The 20,737-nt window shown below is 31.5% G+C and overlaps 1 protein-coding gene across 1 annotated transcript; it reads right to left on the bottom strand.

Annotated features, from left to right (window-relative positions):
- Positions 1–2,686: 2,686 nt before the first annotated feature.
- On the bottom strand, positions 2,687–20,079 carry LOC145257990 (uncharacterized). The gene is made up of 2 exons (XM_080115717.1): positions 19,000–20,079; positions 2,687–2,713 (listed from the first exon to the last, which is right to left on the bottom strand). The coding sequence occupies exons 1-2, from the start codon at positions 20,077–20,079 to the stop codon at positions 2,687–2,689; spliced, it is 1,107 nt and encodes a 368-aa protein (XP_079971843.1).
- Positions 20,080–20,737: the final 658 nt, after the last annotated feature.

The following is a 20,737-nucleotide window of genomic DNA, read 5'->3' as shown; positions in this document are numbered from 1 at the left end:
CTTTTAATTGCCGCTGCTCCCAGGTCCACTCTGATCTGGTGTGGTAGTACCTGTTAGGGTCCCAATTATGGGTGAAATAAAAAACAACTTGAAAAAAAAAACAAATATATTCTACTAAAAAATTGTTCTTTAAAATAACTGGATTCGGCATTAAATAACCTGAAAAGGAGTTGATATGCCGTAAAACAACCAACTAACCAACATAATATTACACAAAAATTGCCTCTTTCTACTATTGTGAAAGCAATTGCAATCATCCGCTTTTTTTTCTTTTAAGTACGTAAAACAAATATACCCTTTCTTCATTTATTGAAATTGTATAAAGCTATATCATTTTAAATGAAATATTTTCTTTCGTCTTACTAAACATACTGTTAAACATTTACGTTTAAATAATTTGAACTTGTAGAAAACTGCCTAGCTTAGGGTGAATAGATTAATGTTTTCGGCCAATTTTCCGATATTTGTCGTCCGAAGCGTTGATCTTTAAAACAATACCGTAAGGATCCGTCGCCCCTGTCGAAATTTCTTTCGAGACATACAAACACACATACGCATACATACATATACACACACATATTGTCTTTTTTTTATATTAGGTGACCTCATTTCTATTCCTACCAACACGTTCTGTTGAATGTTTTTTTTTTTTTGCTTTGAACAAGATTCAACGTAAATCCATCAATTTCGATGAATTCCGTGAAGCATCATTGCTGATGCTGTGACTTGCGTGTGAAATTTGTGTGGCAACAATTGCGCAATCACAAAACACACTTCTCCAGAGTCGGCACTGTTAAATAACAGTAGCAAGTAGAAATTTCAGGACGACTGAAAACAATACCGGAATAAGCAAAAATTACATGCAGTGCCTGCTATTCCCAAATACTCACCCATCTTGTACTGGCCAGGCTCATTGTTGCTTAACTTCGGTGATCTGACGAGAACCGATGTGTCGACGTGATTATGCTATATATAATTTCCAATTACTTACACGCATAATGTATATATATACATGCATTCTTATACGTATGCATGGAGAAAAAAGATTTCTATTTAAACCGAAACTGAGATACACATATTATATAAAAAATAAACTCTCTTTAAGTATGTGGTATCCTTAACGGTAATTTGAAACAGTGTCTTATAACAGAACAACATGTAGCAGAGACGTTATTATTAGTAAGTATGAATATGAAAGGAAAAGTATTAACTCACTTAAGAGAATCGTTATTGGAAGGCGTCTCAAAAATGCCAAATTATTGCAATCTTCTGGGATTGGATTTGTTGGGACTGTTAAAGAATACACGAGCAAATTAGGTCTTCCAAGTTACAGTTGCAATCATTTTCACAGCAAACATATGAACCATATTCATTCTAGCCTGTGACCTATGCGATAGTATGTTTTAATCTGCGTCAGGTTGGAACGACATATAAGAGTCCACAAATAATAGGTCAGGAGTACATAGACAGAAATGTCTTACTTCAATGCCTCAAGAATAGCAGACTTATGGTTAGCCTTCAAATGTAACAGGGCCGCTGACACTGGTAGCAGCAGCAGCCGCATTATACATATGCAAATGACCGAGCCAGTGTTAGATGTGTCGTCACAGCAAAAGAAAAGAAAAATACACACGTAGCCAGAGAAGGATGAAAAAAACACGTTTTCGAGACACGTGGGTGACGTCACAGAAGAGAAAAAGACACACGAGGCCGGAAAAGCGAGTGAGAAGCACGTGTTCTAGACTTGGCCGGAAACAGCGAGCAACACGAAGAGGGCGTCTGTAAGCATGGCCGATGAGATAAAAGAAATGAACTGTTTTAGAGCAGATGCAATGCCTGGTTGGGTATAACCAAGAATAAATGTCTATCGTTAAAAAGAAAAGGTGAGTGTTATTTCCTTCCTCTTCCTTTTCTTTTGTTTTTGTGATGGACTCTACACGTTAACATGTAACGTTGCATAAACAAATGGACAGTGCAGGTTGTAGCGAGTGAAAACCCAAGCCACCTAATGTCTAGATATCAAATTCCATTGGCAGATGACCGTTACACTATCTACTGCAACAAAGTATGCACACTATGCAGGACCCGCGGAAAGAATGCAGGTTGACAGATCATCCAACGTGTTGGAGTATGACCCCTCAATGACAAAATTAACGAAAATGTATCAGCGTTCTATGACAAAGACATACAGGTAGTCGAATACATAAAAGACAAGACCATCAAGTCGACTATTGTTATATAGAACGAACCTGAAAGGACTGTACTCGTTATTTATGTTACGGTCCTGGATATGACCTTAAACTATATCCGATGGTGAGGCTCCAGCTTGCGGGATTTGGGGAATGTGGAGCCACCCTTTAATTACCATTGCTCCCAGGTCCACTCTGACCCGGACTGGTAGTACATGTTAGGGTCCCAACTATGGGTTAAATAGAAACCGACTTAAAAAATATATATATACTCTATCAAAAAATTGTTCTTCAAAATCACTAGATTCGGCATTATATAACCTGGAAAGGGTTGATATGCCGTAAAACAAAAACACCCAACCAACCAACCAACCTATTGATGTCACCGTTTCAAACAATTATCGCATTAATAGTGCCGAGCGGGAAGAGATAACAGAATATTATAATCTAAAAAATGGTTTTCATAAAACATGGTCGCTGAAAGAAATCAACATTATTTACCAGTTGTGATAAGCAAAACTAGTCTGATGAAGAAAGAAATATAAAAAAAAAACTTCGGCATAATCCCTGGAAGACCAAGTTGTTGTGAAATACGGATAGCAGCCATAAAAGGGGCAACGTCTATCTGTAAAAGAAGTCTAAGATGTGAACGTAAACCATAACGAAATAAAGTGTTGGCATCTAAAAACGAACTAAAGCAAAAGACAAACACAAAAAAAAAAACTTAGTATAAGGTAGAGGATTAATATTATTAATCTTCGCGAATAATGAATTAAAACTATCTTTGCCACATGTGTGGAAACATTATTACATAAGTTTTATTTGAAAATTTAGAAAACCGCGTAATTTTTTAATATTTTTTTTAATTAAATGATTCAAATCATTATTTTCTTTTTGTTGTTTCTGATACTTTCGTTATAAAAACGGCATATTCTGTTGCAGATATTTATAGTGTGACACTCTAGAAAAGAAACTCCTATCATTGACGTGCGTGAAAAGCAGAGATGCGTAATCGAATTTTATCATGCTGGAAAAAAAAACGAACCAATCAACATTCACTGGCGCCTGTTGAACGTTAACGAAGCCGATGCAGTTGATGTCAAAACACTTACGAAATCGGGTCGTCGATTTTAGAGATGTTAGTGAAAAAACGTGCTCCAGACTGTACCGACTGAGGCATCAAAAGATGCTGACAAAAGTTGCATTGAGAATGGTGGTGACTATGTAGAAAAATGAATTCTGGAGCACAAAATGTTGTATGGTTAGTGTTTTTGTCTGTTTTTCTCTCTTTTTTTTATGTTGAATGTATTAAACCGAGGGTTTGGCTCTTTTGTGGAGATAGAAATGTACACGTCCGATGTCTTTGACGGTTTGTATGAAGTCTGAATTGATGTGTAGCGTGGTTGGTGCGAATTTTGTAATAGAGAAACTTGGTCATGTCTTTGAAAGCATTATTCCTTAAATTTGATTTAAAAATTTGAAAAACCAAATGACGTTATTTAATTTTATATCCAATGATTAAAATACGTTTTTTTTTTTTGTGTGTATGTTTTGTCTTTTTTTTTTTTTTTTTCTTATTTTTCACTTTTTGAGACTCTCGGTGTAAAACGAATATATTCATAAAATAATTAGATTTTTTCTCGTCATTGTTTTGTTGATATTGAAATGAAAGAATAACCCAATCAATAAGTTGTATAGGTCAACATATCTGCAATTATTGTGCCAAAGAGTGTTAACGTCTGGCGGGCTCGAAAAATATAAATTAATGTAATAAGATATTTGTGTTATCGTTCACGATGCATTTGGTTGTATTAACAATTTCTTGAATTTGTTTAGATGTCTATTTGTTACATGATCACTACTCAAATCAAAATTCATATAGTTGGGTTCAATTTCCTTCAATATTATTCGCGTATTTGTGTAGTATTGGGAATCTCAGATTAAACGCTATATAGATAGCTTTAGAAATAGAAAGTTATGTAAATATATTTCATTTCCCATCAGCGAGTTGACTGGATCACAAAAAGTTAGGTTTGACAGGTATCAACCTATAGAGAATGCACCGGAAATTAGGGGTGACACGGGAATTGCGGTCGTAGGCTTCCGGTTGACGACCACATGGGCTGAGAGATGGTTTTGGGCAGCAGAGAAGGCAGACAGGAGATTTGGCTCTCCGACAATCAGGATCCGAGATATAGGCTTGCCTTTAATAAAAGATTGAAGCTTCAGTCCATTTGTCATTAATGAATCTGTCTGCAGTGACCACTCCCCAACGAGATGGCAGACCAGTGACCAGTAGATACCATCCGCTGGTCAAGGCAATCAGGTATCTACGCATTATACATGGCACATACACGTCTCGAAGACTTTCAAGGCAAGAAACGATGTAAGGATAAGAACACACACCCACAGACACATATAACAGTGAACTGCACGTAATATACGTAAGAGCACACACACACACACACACACACACACGCACACACACATACGTATATGTAAGAACAGTGATAAACACACAGACCCGTAAAAGTAAAAGCAATTGTAAAAAGAATAAGTAAAAAGACAACGAATAAGTAAAATAATTAAATAAATAATAAACAGAACGGTAACATTTGGTATCGTGTCATATTGAATAGTCGTTCTGTTAAAGGTCCGTGCTAGAAAGACTTCTCAAAACGAGGTTGACTCATGAAAATCGAACTTTCAAACAACAATAAATTTTACGTATCTCTGCATTCTGCCAATGTGAATAGTGCAGATCCTCATAGAGGAGTGGAAGTTCCCAACAAAACTGTCGGTCCGAATCTCTGTAACGCCTAAATTTTAAGTAGCATTTATGTCAGTTTGTCACGATTTGAGATGGCTGTAGCTCCTAAATTTTAAGTAGCATTTATGTCAGTCTGTCACGATTTGAGATGTCTGTAACGCCTAAATTTTAAGTAGCATTTATGTCAGTCCGTCACGATTTGAGATGGCTGTAGCGCTTACATTTTAAGTAGCATTTATGTTAGTCAGTCACGATTGTAGATGGCTGTAGCGCCTAAATTTGAAGTAGCATTTATGTCAGTCTGTCACGATTTGAGATGTCTGTAACGCCTAAATTTTAAGTAGCATTTATGTCAGTCTGTCACGATCTGAGATGTCTGTAACGCATAAATTTTAAGTAGGATTGATGTCAGCCTGTCACGATTTGAGATGGCTGTAGCGCCTAAATTTTAAGTAGCATTTATGTCAGTCCGTCACGATTTTAAACGTTTGTAACGCCTAAATTTTAAGTAGCATTTATGTCAGTTTGTCACGATTTGAGATAGCTGTTAAGTTAGTCTTTCACTTCAAATTGGAAACACCATTTGTGTTGGTCTGTCACGAGTATGATTAACGCATAATACCAACAATGTTAAATGTTTACGAAGCTGATGCAGTTGATGTAAACAAAGCGATTTTAGAGCTGCGACTGAGAGATTAGTTAAAAAGCTCCTCCCGGACTTTAAAAACTGAGTCACCAATTTTTTTTTTACACAGTAATCACCGCTTATCAAGGCCCGGAAGCCACTCAGGGATGAGGGTTATTGTAAGTACATTACGTTAATGTGGAGATTTGATGAAGCGTTTACTTAAGGGGGCGGTTCATTAGGAATTTTTTAACGTTGGACTTGAAGACATCCAAGTTTAGTCCGGTGGGAAGCAGGCACGCGGAACAGAGTTCCACAGGCGTGCAGTTCTAAGAAAGAAGCTTTGTTCATGGAATCCGCCTTTTGATTTAGGCACAGATATAGAGTGGGGGAAATTTTTCACAGTGGATTCAGCTAGACGGGTGTTTTTCGTGAAAGATTGGCGAGGGGGGACCAGAGATTGGAGTTCAGACGAGCACCTGCCATGGAAATAACGATAAAACAAGGATAGGCTCGCAATGTCTCTCCTGTGGGAGAGAGGTTGCAGGGTAGAGAAAAGGGCATCCCCCACTAAGGCACGAAGTCTATTTTGTACTCTGTCAAGACAGGATAGGCTGTTTTTAGCAGCTCCTGCCCAGATATGGCAACAATATTCCATCCTTGGACGTACTTGGCTTTTATATAGATAGAGAATTGCATCAGTAGCGAGATATCTTCTGGAGCGGTAGAAGGATCCCACCATCTTTCCAGCGACCTTGGCAACAGATTTGATGTGCGTGTTCCATTTCAGATCAGGAGTAAAGGTCAAACTCAGAAGCTTGTCAAAACACGGGGCCTCACCCAGACGAGAGCCATCCATCCTAATTGATGCCAGATGGGGATCAGAGCGTTGATGATGTAAGGATAGGAGTTTGGTTTTAGATGCATTAAAGGTAACCAGCCACGTCCTCCCCCACTGAAACACACGCTCAAGATCAGAGGAGAGAGAATCAGAGAGAACTTTGTCATTTACAGCCTTTGATGTGTTGCCGTAGATGGTCGTGTTATCAGCATAGATATCAACAAATCATTTAAGTATGTGTTCAGGGAGGTCATTGATGTAGATCAGGAAGAGAGTTGGGCCCAGGATTGACCCCTGAGGGATTCCAGCATTTATATTGCAGGCCTCTGATTTTTGTCCATCTACCACTACTCTTATGAGCCTATCGGAGAGAAATGATTTAATGATTGAGAAAACATTTCCAGTTCTACTGTAGCTGGAAATCTTGTGAAGTAGACCCTTATGCCATACCTTGTCGAAGGCCTTTGATATGTCAAGAGCAATTGCCCTAGAAAGGAAGCCTTTGTCAAGAGATTCACTAATCCTGTGGGATATAACCGTCAGCACATCTGCGGTAGATCTTGCAGAGCGGAAACCATATTGTGTGTCACTAAGAAGGTTATTCCTGCTGAGGTGGTTGACTATTTCTCTATTTTATATGGATTCCAGCAACTTACTCATAACATACAGGAGACTTATTGGTCCGTACTGAGAGGGAGATGACTTATCACCTGAATTCTTAAATACATGGCAAACTGATGAGGTCTTCCAGGGAGTCGGAAAGCACTTCTCCTTAAGGCAGCGCTTAAATAGTTTCGTAAGTATGGGAGCGAGTTCTGGTTGAAGCTTTTTTAACACTATAATTGGGATGCCATCAGGGCCAGTTGCTTTACTGGAATCTAGGTTCTTGATTAGCTTGGCGAGCTCATACACGGATATTTGTATGTTACCTAGCTTGTTCTGTGGTATAGGGGAGTTGATGGCCTTCGTCGCATAGGGTAGAATTAGCTGCAAAGTTCTTTGCAAATAGTTTGGCCTTGTCTGACGCTGACGAGATGACCTCTGGTCCATTGATAATGGTTGGGATAGAACGCACACTTCTGTTCAGGATCCTATTTGTTATTTGCCAAAACTGGTGGTAACCAAGCCGCTGGATTTAACAGACTGGACATATAGCTCTCTTGCAATTTTTATTACTCTTTTACAGTGGTTGCTGGCAGTCCTGAAAGCAGCTTTAGTCTCAGTGCATCTATTACGTTGGTAGCTATGGAAAAAGTGATTTCTGTGCGCGATAGCAGCAGCACATTCTGGGGAGAACCATCTCTGGCTGTTAGGTTTTTGTTGGAATTTTTTAGATGGTATGAATTGGTCTATGCCTACAATTAACCATTCGGTCGGATCTGATACTATAGAGGACACTTCCTTTTTAAACTTGGAGTGCAGAGGTAAATCAGATATGAATGTACGGAAGCTATCCCAATCAGCATTAGAGTATCGGTATACAGTACGGTGGAGGGGTACGTCTGGGGACTTATTACATTTCGTTTTTATCTTCTGATACGACGGAGTGGTCGGAGGATCCTAGAGGAGAATGAACGGAACATGAACATAGCTCAGGGGACGTTGAGAGAAAAAGGTCTACGAGGCTTGCATATTGACCGGGTGTATCGGGCACACGCGTGGGTTCGCGAACAATCTGAGTGAGGTCATAAGCAATGGCAAAATCATGACAAAACCTCCCCTCATCGTCTGTCTTATTTGAATGGGTCAGCCATTCCACTTTATATGATAGCCAATGGATGTGCAGACAGTATGTGGTCTATTTTCTCAGATATGCTCTTAAAGATAGTAACTCCGCTGTTGGGGGGCCGATAGAGGGCAAATATAAATGCAGTGGTGTTAGCAAGTGCAACCCTGAAGCACATATAGGGTAAATTAGGATCTTCTCTAGAGATATCCCTGCCACACAGGAAGCCATCCTTAATGCAGGCACATATTCCATGCCCATGGCGATCTTCGGGGTCAGATTTAGCTGTTAAGTTAGAGTATCCGTTAATTATGAACTCATCTAGGGAAGTGGTCGGCCCTATTCCAGTTTCACTTAGAAATAATATGTTCGGTTTCGTCTCCTGTAATTGGGTTTCAACCTCTGGAAGGTTGGAACGTAGACCCCTGATGTTGGAGAAGGAGACCTGATAGTAGGGGTCTACGTTGGAAGATGGGGTCCTAGGTTTAATCGAGTTTTTATTCTGGAGATATTTCATGTTGAGGTTTTGGGATTTGTGGAATAGGTCGGCATACTTGGTTAGAACAGTACAGAGAGGGAAAGTAAGAAAGAAAAAGACAGGATTTTTTGTAGCACACGAAAAGGTAAAACCGTAACAATTACCCACTAGTATGGCATCGAGAGGCCCCACCAGAGACCTTTGCATGGTCCAGATCTACTCACCAAATGGCAATACAGCAGTCCCAGTACTTTGCGCCTGCTGATAGTATAGCCTCCTTAGTGGTTAATCCAAGGTTCGGGTCCCTGACTATCAGGCGGATAACGTCAGCCCAGACAAAACGTTTACCTCCAGCACCCTTACTAGTGACATGGCCACAAGGACAGACAGAGACAGAAAAATTTCCGACATCTCAGACTACTGGTCACCAAGTACTACCGACCTTTAAGCAACTTTTTCTTCAGCCTTTGTCAGAAAAATCACTCATTGAATGAGGACTGAGGGACAAAACAGGAGAAGCGAGAGTTACTGGAGCTGCCGATAACACATCCACTGTATTATCTACTCTCCATGCGCAATGAATCTATATGTTAACATGTAGTATTACACAAACAAATGGACAGTGCAATGAAATTATCTACAGATTCCTCTCGCGAAATCTGTACATAATCTCGAACGTAACCTTGATTCGTAGTATGATATTATTGGTTTTCACCTAAAAAGAAAAAAAAACTGTTAATTCCTCGATGATGATATTACTGATCTTCTTATTGTATAATGTTCATTATGAAAAAAAAACATGATTGGCTACATATGTGTATGCATGTTTCAGCTACGATTTCTTTCAAAATCTAAAGTGGTCATTTCATTATCAACTAATTTGAAATGTTAATATACGAGGGGTTTTTTGTATTTTGAAGAGGATTTTTTGTCTGTGTTTTTTTTTTCAAATTTCCAATTTTTGCTGATATGTAGATATTAGGATTAACCTTTTAATTGTTAATTCTTTTTATTCTTTTTTTCCTTTTTATGTCATTTCATCTTGAACATTCCCTTTTTAATATCAGTTTATCATTTATCGTTTAATACTAGTCAATTTAATTTAAATGTGATTTACGGCTTTTATTTCTAATCTTAATCTTAGTATATGGTGGTTTGGCACGTTTTAGTTTTAAATATCATTTATGTCAGTCTGTCGCACGTATGATTCATATACATGTTACCTTGGTCTGTCTAACTCAATTTGGAAATAGCATTCATGCTAGTCTGCCATATTTATTATTAAACTAGCTTTTACGTCTCTCTGTCACGCTTATTATTAAAATATCATTTTTGTTGGTTTGTCAATTTGAAGTTTGTAATAGAAGTCGTGTTGGTCTGTCACGTATACGTAAGAAATAGTATTTTCATTTTCCTGCCGTTTGGGTGATAATTCTAGTAAATAAAAGAGTCACAATCAATATAAGTGAAATGAAATAGTCTATATAGGTATAAGTGGAGAAACAAATTCTGATACATAAATAACAAAAGCAACAACAAAGAATTAAAAGAAAAATAAACAATATCAGTCATCATCATATCTTATCGCAATAGAAATTAACCCATCGCATGGCGGTGCTGTTTGCCTACTTAAGGTCTTGGTTTGAGCAATGAGGACCCAATCGGCATTTTTCCCTAAAGTGGTGCATCGTTTGTACCTCTCCACATCGACATAAAGGTGAGGTGTCTAGGCCCCATTTGTGGAGACTGTCTTTTGTTTTGCCTACTTTGGCTCTGGTTCTATTTAGAATCACCCAGTTTTTTCTACCAAGGTTTGAACCCTGGAGGAGTGTTTCTTTTGGGTCTGGCAGGGCGTCATTTTTATTCCTGCTTTTATAGTCTCGCCATCGTTCCATCCTATAGGGGGCAGCTTGCTTGGGATCGATTTCCTCTATATTGATGAAGCTATTTAGGATTAACAATATCAGTAAAGAATAAACAATATCAGTAAAAAAATAAACAATATCAGTAAAAAGTAAACAATATCAGTAAAAAAATAAACAATATCAGTAAAAAAATAAACAATATCAGTAAAAAAATAAATAATATCAGTAAAAAATAAACAATATCAGTAAAAAATAAACAATATCAGTAAAAAAATAAACAATATCAGTAAAAAAATAAACAATATCAGTAAAAATAAACAATATCAGTAAAAAAATAAACAATATCAATAAAAAATAAACAATATCAATAAAAAATAAACAATATCAGTAAAAAAATAAACAATATCAGTAAAAAGTAAACAATATCAATAAAAAATAGACAATATCAATAAAAATAAACAATATCAATAAAAATAAACAATATCAGTAAAAATAAACAATATCAGTAAAAAAATAAACAATATCAGTAAAAATAAACAATATCAATAAAAATAAACAATATCAGTAAAAAATAAACAATATCAGTAAAAATAAACAATATCAGTAAAAAATAAACAATATCAGTAAAAAAAATAAACACTATCAATAAAAAATAAACAATATCAGTAAAAAATAAACAATATCAGTAAAAAATAAACAATATCAATAAAAAATAAACAATATCAGTAAAAAAATAAACAATATCAGTAAAAAATAAACAATATCAGTAAAAAAATAAACAATATCAGTAAAAAAATAAACAATATCAATAAAAAATAAACAATATCAATAAAAAATAAACAATATCAGTAAAAAAATAAACAATATCAGTAAAAAGTAAACAATATCAATAAAAAATAGACAATATCAATAAAAATAAACAATATCAATAAAAATAAACAATATCAGTAAAAATAAACAATATCAGTAAAAAAATAAACAATATCAGTAAAAATAAACAATATCAATAAAAATAAACAATATCAGTAAAAAATAAACAATATCAGTAAAAATAAACAATATCAGTAAAAAATAAACAATATCAGTAAAAAAATAAATAATATCAGTAAAAAATAAACAATATCAGTAAAAAATAAACAATATCAGTAAAAAATAAACAATATCAGTAAAAAAATAAACAATATCAGTAAAAATAAACAATATCAGTAAAAAAATAAACAATATCAATAAAAAATAAACAATATCAGTAAAAAGTAAACAATATCAATAAAAAATAGACAATATCAATAAAAATAAACAATATCAATAAAAATAAACAATATCAATAAAAATAAACAATATCAATAAAAATAAACAATATCAATAAAAATAAACAATATCAATAAAAATAAACAATATCAGTAAAAAATAAACAATATCAGTAAAAAATAAACAATATCAGTAAAAAATAAACAATATCAATAAAAATAAACAATATCAATAAAAAATAAACAATATCAGTAAAAATAAACAATATCAGTAAAAAATAAACAATATTAGTAAAAAATAAACAATATCAGTAAAAAAATAAACAATATCAGTAAAAAAATAAACAATATCAGTAAAAATAAACAATATCAGTAAAAAAATAAACAATATCAATAAAAAATAAACAATATCAGTAAAAAGTAAACAATATCAATAAAAAATAGACAATATCAATAAAAATAAACAATATCAATAAAAAATAAACAATATCAGTAAAAAGTAAACAATATCAATAAAAAATAGACAATATCAATAAAAATAAACAATATCAATAAAAATAAACAATATCAGTAAAAATAAACAATATCAGTAAAAAAATAAACAATATCAGTAAAAATAAACAATATCAATAAAAATAAACAATATCAGTAAAAAATAAACAATATCAGTAAAAATAAACAATATCAGTAAAAAATAAACAATATCAGTAAAAAAATAAATAATATCAGTAAAAAATAAACAATATCAGTAAAAAATAAACAATATCAGTAAAAAATAAACAATATCAGTAAAAAAATAAACAATATCAGTAAAAATAAACAATATCAGTAAAAAAATAAACAATATCAATAAAAAATAAACAATATCAGTAAAAAGTAAACAATATCAATAAAAAATAGACAATATCAATAAAAATAAACAATATCAATAAAAATAAACAATATCAATAAAAATAAACAATATCAATAAAAATAAACAATATCAATAAAAATAAACAATATCAATAAAAATAAACAATATCAGTAAAAAATAAACAATATCAGTAAAAAATAAACAATATCAGTAAAAAATAAACAATATCAGTAAAAATAAACAATATCAATAAAAATAAACAATATCAGTAAAAAGTAAACAATATCAATAAAAAATAGACAATATCAATAAAAAATAAACAATATCAATAAAAATAAACAATATCAATAAAAATAAACAATATCAGTAAAAAATAAACAATATCAGTAAAAATAAACAATATCAATAAAAAATAAACAATATCAATAAAAATAAACAATATCAATAAAAATAAACAATATCAATAAAAATAAACAATATCAGTAAAAATAAACAATATCAATAAAAATAAACAATATCAATAAAAATAAACAATATCAATAAAAAATAAACAATATCAATAAAAATAAACAATATCAATAAAAATAAACAATATCAATAAAAATAAACAATATCAGTAAAAAATAAACAATATCAGTAAAAATAAACAATATCAATAAAAATAAACAATATCAATAAAAATAAACAATATCAATAAAAATAAACAATATCAGTAAAAAATAAACAATATCAATAAAAATAAACAATATCAATAAAAAATAAACAATATCAGTAAAAAGTAAACAATATCAATAAAAAATAGACAATATCAATAAAAATAAACAATATCAATAAAAATAAACAATATCAGTAAAAATAAACAATATCAATAAAAATAAACAATATCAGTAAAAAATAAACAATATCAGTAAAAATAAACAATATCAGTAAAAAATAAACAATATCAGTAAAAATAAACAATATCAATAAAAAATAAACAATATCAGTAAAAAGTAAACAATATCAATAAAAAATAGACAATATCAATAAAAATAAACAATATCAATAAAAATAAACAATATCAGTAAAAATAAACAATATCAGTAAAAATAAACAATATCAGTAAAAAAATAAACAATATCAGTAAAAATAAACAATATCAGTAAAAAATAAACAATATCAGTAAAAAATAAACAATATCAGTAAAAAAATAAACAATATCAGTAAAAAAATAAACAATATCAGTAAAAATAAACAATATCAGTAAAAAAAAAAACAATATCAGTAAAAAGTAAACAATATCAATAAAAAATAGACAATATCAATAAAAATAAACAATATCAGTAAACATAAACAATATCAGTAAAAAAATAAACAATATCAGTAAAAAAATAAACAATATCAGTAAAAAAATAAACAATATCAGTAAAAATAAACAATATCAGTAAAAAAATAAACAATATCAGTAAAAAGTAAACAATATCAATAAAAAATAGACAATATCAATAAAAATAAACAATATCAGTAAAAATAAACAATATCAAAAAAAATAAACAATATCAGTAAAAAAATAAACAATATCAGTAAAAATAAACAATATCAGTAAAAAAATAAACAATATCAGTAAAAAGTAAACAATATCAATAAAAAATAGACAATATCAATAAAAATAAACAATATCAATAAAAATAAACAATATCAATAAAAATAAACAATATCAGTAAAAATAAACAATATCAGTAAAAAAATAAACAATATCAGTAAAAATAAACAATATCAATAAAAATAAACAATATCAGTAAAAAATAAACAATATCAGTAAAAATAAACAATATCAGTAAAAAAATAAATAATATCAGCAAAAAATAAACAATATCAATAAAAAAATAAACAATATCAGTAAAAATAAACAATATCAGTAAAAAAATAAACAATATCAGTAAAAAGTAAACAATATCAATAAAAAATAGACAATATCAATAAAAATAAACAATATCAGTAAAAAAATAAACAATATCAGTAAAAATAAACAATATCAATAAAAATAAACAATATCAGTAAAAAATAAACAATATCAGTAAAAATAAACAATATCAGTAAAAAATAAACAATATCAGTAAAAATAAACAATATCAATAAAAAATAAACAATATCAGTAAAAAGTAAACAATATCAATAAAAAATAGACAATATCAATAAAAATAAACAATATCAATAAAAATAAACAATATCAGTAAAAATAAACAATATCAATAAAAATAAACAATATCAGTAAAAAGTAAACAATATCAATAAAAAATAGACAATATCAATAAAAATAAACAATATCAGTAAAAAAATAAACAATATCAGTAAAAATAAACAATATCAATAAAAAATAAACAATATCAGTAAAAAGTAAACAATATCAATAAAAAATAAACAATATCAATAAAAATAAACAATATCAGTAAAAAATAAACAATATCAGTAAAAATAAACAATATCAGTAAAAAATAAACAATATCAGTAAAAATAAACAATATCAATAAAAAATAAACAATATCAGTAAAAAGTAAACAATATCAGTAAAAAATAAACAATATCAGTAAAAATAAACAATATCAATAAAAATAAACAATATCAGTAAAAAATAAACAATATCAGTAAAAAATAAACAATATCAGTAAAAATAAACAATATCAGTAAAAAATAAACAATATCAGTAAAAATAAACAATATCAGTAAAAATAAACAATATCAATAAAAAATAAACAATATCAGTAAAAAGTAAACAATATCAGTAAAAAATAAACAATATCAGTAAAAATAAACAATATCAATAAAAAATAAACAATATCAGTAAAAAGTAAACAATATCAGTAAAAAATAAACAATATCAGTAAAAATAAACAATATCAATAAAAAATAAACAATATCAGTAAAAAGTAAACAATATCAATAAAAAATAGACAATATCAATAAAAATAAACAATATCAATAAAAATAAACAATATCAGTAAAAAATAAACAATATCAGTAAAAATAAACAATATCAGTAAAAAATAAACAATATCAGTAAAAATAAACAATATCAGTAAAAATAAACAATATCAGTAAAAATAAACAATATCAATAAAAAATAAACAATATCAGTAAAAATAAACAATATCAATAAAAAATAAACAATATCAGTAAAAAATAAACAATATCAGTAAAAATAAACAATATCAATAAAAAATAAACAATATCAGTAAAAAATAAACAATATCAGTAAAAATAAACAATATCAATAAAAAATAGACAATATCAATAAAAATAAACAATATCAATAAAAATAAACAATATCAGTAAAAATAAACAATATCAATAAAAAATAAACAATATCAGTAAAAAAATAAACAATATCAGTAAAAATAAACAATATCAATAAAAATAAACAATATCAGTAAAAAATAAACAATATCAGTAAAAATAAACAATATCAGTAAAAAAATAAATAATATCAGCAAAAAATAAACAATATCAATAAAAAAATAAACAATATCAGTAAAAATAAACAATATCAGTAAAAAAATAAACAATATCAGTAAAAATAAACAATATCAATAAAAATAAACAATATCAGTAAAAAAATAAACAATATCAGTAAAAAATAAACAATATCAATAAAAATAAACAATATCAGTAAAAAATAAACAATATCAGTAAAAATAAACAATATCAGTAAAAAAATAAATAATATCAGCAAAAAATAAACAATATTAGTAAAAAATAAACAATATCAGTAAAAAATAAACAATATCAGTAAAAAATAAATAATATCAGTAAAAAATAAATAATATCAGTAAAAAATACGTAGCCGGTATCTGTTACAAAATGTCTGTCACTTCAGCTTTTTGATCTCTATTTATTTATTTATACGCCATTTTATTGCTTCGACTTATTTGGAGGTACTATATATTAAGTAACGTTATCAATAATGAAGCAGTCTTATGAAGCCGACCCGTGACGTGCACTCCATCATTTAACAAGAAAGAACCACTCTAGATATTTTTTTTTAGATAAGTATTTATGAATTGCATTATTTTGGTTATTCAGATGACATAATGCTATTCTCTTTAAGTTTCAATCGATCGACGCCAGCAATTCTTACACGCACGAAAATCTGTAGAAATTTTCGAACTTAACCTTGATTTCCGATCACATAGCTTTGTTTACATCAACTGCATCAGCTTCGTAAACATTTAACAGATGCTGATGAATGTTGAGAAATACGACTCACCTTTTCTTTTTTAACAAGTGACTTTTATTGTTGGTATTATGTGTTAATCATACTCGTGACAGACCAACACAAATGGTGTTTCCAATTTGAAGTGAAAGACTAACTTAACAGCTGTTATTATTTGCTCGTCTGAACTCCAATCTCTGGTCCCCCCTCGCCAATCTTTCACGAGAAACACCCGTCTAGCTGAATCCACTGTGAAAAATTTCCCCCAATCTATATCTGTGCCTAAATCAAAACGCAGATTCCATGAACAAAGCTTCTTTCTTAGAACTGCACGCCTGTGGAACTCTGTTCCGTCTGCCTGCTTCCCTCCGGACTACAATTTGGATGTCTTCAAGTCCAATGTTAACAAATTCCTAATGAACCGCCCCCTTAAGTAAACACTTCAGCAAATCTCCTCACTAACTTTATGTACTTGGAATAACCCTTATCCCTGAGTGGCTTCCGGGCCTTGATAAGTGGTGATCACTGTGTAAAAAAAACAAAAACAAAACAGCTATCTCAAATCATGACAGACTGACATAAATGCTACTTAAAATTTAGGCGTTACAGAGATTCGGACCGACAATTTTATTGGGAACTTCCACTCCTCTATGAGGATCTGCACTATTCACATTGCCAGAATGCAGAGATATGTAAAATTTATTGATGTTTGAAAGTTCGATTTTCATAAGTCAGCCTCGTTTTGAGAAGTCTTTCTAGCACCGACCTTTATCAGAACGACTATTCAATACGAGACGATACCAAATGTTACCGTTCTGTTTATTATTTATTAATTTATGACATTAGTTATTTTATCAGAAAAAAAACAAAACTGTCTATTTCTTACTTTATTACTGCCTGTACATTTTATAATTTTCTTTATTTATAAAAACATTATTGTTTACATATGTGCTTACATGTTTATCTTTTGATCTTTTTAAATCTAACGTTTCCATGTAATTATTCCAAACCGATTTGAAATGTGAATCTACAAGTTTTTGTTTCGTTTTGTTTGTTGTGTTTTTATTCATATCAAATTTTCCATTTTTGCGTATATGTAACTATTTGGACCAACTCTTATTTTTTTCTTTGCTACTTTTTTTTACATACGTTTTTACATTTCATGTGATTTTGTCTTGAACATTGTAGCTTTCTTTTTTTACATCCGTTTATCTTATATTCCTTTCACTTATTTAACAAATTAAATTGAAATGCTGTTTTTAATCTTGATTTAATTTAATTCAATTTTTGTATATCTTGGTTTTATCATAGAATTTTTGTTCCTAAGGAATTTTTGTGCACCTGTTTTCGTATTTATAGGTTATTTGCTTGAAGTAAGAAAATTAAATATGCCTGACTAAATGAAATGATTTAATGACTTCAAATTCTACCGAGAGAAACATATATTAACAGTCAATGTTCACATAAAACAAAAAAAAATCGTCTGCTCAATTAGATACAGGGTTAAAGAGAGATGTTGGAGAAATGAAAGTTTTCATTGAAAAACTCACTTAATGTCCTTTCTAATGCGGCCTTTCTTTCGTCTCCTTTTTTATATATAGATTTCGTTCATGTAACTCGTTTATGTTTGATTACGCGCGCGCAGGTTAATTTTCATATTTTTGTCCTTCGGACGATTTATGTTTCATTACGCGCGTGCGTGTTAATTACTCCAAGTATTTGTTTTCCGAAGCTCATCAAAGTCCTTGATTTACAGTAACAGTTTCACTGATCAATGATTTCTTCTTTCGCTGGGTTCATTCTTTTATCCGGTCAATATTCTAACTTTGACCGCTGATCATCGGTTGACGTCGTTGATATCTACCTCCGCGACCCGCTACCAAGTCGTCGCATTTCGCTGGCTTCGCCAACACCACCTTCGCTGACTTACGTCTTATCGCTTTGAAGCGCGAGGCTCCACTGCCTGTTGACAACTGTTTTCAGGCCCCTCTCTCTATATATACGATCTATCTCTCTCTTTCTCTGCGCAGTTTCTCTCTATGTAAACGGTTTATTTCTCTCTATCTTTCTTTTCTCTTTCCTTTTCCACTCTTCGTTCACAGTATCTGTCTCTCCCTTCTCCTCCTGTTCGCAGGCCTCCACCTCCCGTTTTTTTTCTTCTGTTTTGTTTACAAAATTTGACCTTCTTCTTCTTTATCTCTTTCGATTCTATCTACCTCAGTTACTATTCTTGATTTTGATATAACCTTTTCACCGGCCAAATCATTCCCTAACAATAGTGAAATGCCTTTCATTGGTAAATTTTCGACAACTCCTACTTCGACCGGACCGCTTACTGTGGTCGAATCGAGGGAGATTCGGTGGAGTGGGACATCAAGCAAATTTCCACTAATTCCTTGAATCGTGACGGATTTAGCGGTGGCTGTTTTCGGTCCATCGGGCATCTCACTTTTTAAAATTAGAGATTGGGTTGCCCCCGTATCTCTCAGGATTTTTATTGGTCGTCGATTTTGGTGGTTATCTACTGTATGTACCAAACCCTCTGATATAAATGGTTGGTATCCTTTTGTAATACTGTCTTCATTGTCTCTTGTAGAAATCTTGCACGAGGTAATAAAGCCTTGGGGTTTATAATCTATCCCCTTTTTACGTTCGGTATCTTTCTTTACCGGGCAGTCCATCATGATGTGTCTTACATTCGTACAGTAATGACACGTCATGGGTTTCCACCTGTCGATCCGTTGATAGGTGGGTGGTCGATTTGCTTTCGGGGATCTATTTCTTGGGCTGGAAGGTCGACATACAGTACTTTCCGGGCCTGTATTCCAACTAGAGTCCGTGACTGACATTCTTCGAAGGTTTGTGTGAATTTCACCCTCGAATGGATCAATTCTATTTCTACCCGTCTTGTGTGTAAAAGCATACTCGTCGGCTAGAATCGCCATTTCATAGGCTGCAGCGATCTGGCGTTCGTTCAAAAACACTTTTAGGTCGTCAGGGACACAACGTTTAAATTCTTCCATCAGGATCATCTGCCGGAGTCTATTATAATCGGACTGTGCATCTTTAGCAGAAATCCACCTATTAAACTGGGTTTCTTTCTGCCGAAAGAATTCCACGTAGGTTTGTCCGTTCTGTTTTCGGCATGACCTAAACTTTTGTCGATATGCCTCGGGTACCAGTTCATACGATTTGAGGTTGGCCGATTTTATGACATTATAATTTGAACAATCCTCAATCGAGAGGGAAGCATATACCTCTTGTGCTCTTTCTCTTAATGCGGTTTGTAAGAGCATGGGCCAAACTTCTAGAGGCTATTTTGCACTCAGGGTAATTTTTTCAAAATGTTGGAAGTACCCGTCCACATTCGATTCGTGGAACGTCGGTACAAGGCGGGCATGTTTGGGGATATCGAACTCCTCCCGTCTTTCTTGGTGGAGTTCGGTCATATCTTCTGACAGAGTTCTTAAAACTGCTTCGTCGACTAAGAAATTGTCCACGAGATGTTCTGTTACTATCCTAACTAACAATGTTCTTCTCATACCTGGCCTAACGTCTAGTTCATAATGTCTACCTATTGCTAAGATGCTGTCTTTTCTAAACTTGCATAATTCTTCAAAAGTAGGAGAATCTAGGAATTCTTGTATTCCCGACATTTTGAGCTAACTAGTTCTCGCTACCTCAAATGAGTTCGACTGTCCAGGGTGTCTTCAGGGAGGGTATATTCCGGTACGAGCCCCCAATTTGTTACGACGTATTCCAATCATCCTGGGGACGGTAGAGATGAGTGACGTAACGAGATATATAAAAAAAATAAAGTTCCCAGGTTCCTTGATAATGCGTTAAGGGAATGGGACAACCGTCCCGAAGACAACAATAAAATGAAATGTACTGGACAACGAAATCACATGAGAAATATCGAGGACAAATATCATCGAAAAATTAACAAACTTT

The sequence above is a fragment of the Euprymna scolopes genome, chromosome 33, assembly GCF_053919585.1.
Source record: "Euprymna scolopes isolate OS-2025 chromosome 33, ASM5391958v1, whole genome shotgun sequence".
Classification (NCBI taxonomy): domain Eukaryota; kingdom Metazoa; phylum Mollusca; class Cephalopoda; order Sepiida; family Sepiolidae; genus Euprymna; species Euprymna scolopes.
The sequence above is the reverse complement of the archived record's forward strand: the minus strand, read 5'-3'. Positions and strand labels throughout refer to the sequence as shown.

Bases quoted from the DNA above. Each gene is read 5' to 3' on its own strand.
- LOC145257990 (XM_080115717.1), bottom strand. From the start codon at position 20,079: ATGCTCTTACAAACCGCATTAAGAGAAAGAGCACAAGAGGTATATGCT. The intron at 2,714-18,999 runs GTAGATAGAATC...TTTCTTCATCAG, and splicing joins AATCAAGAATAGTAACTGAG to ACTAGTTTTGCTTATCACAA.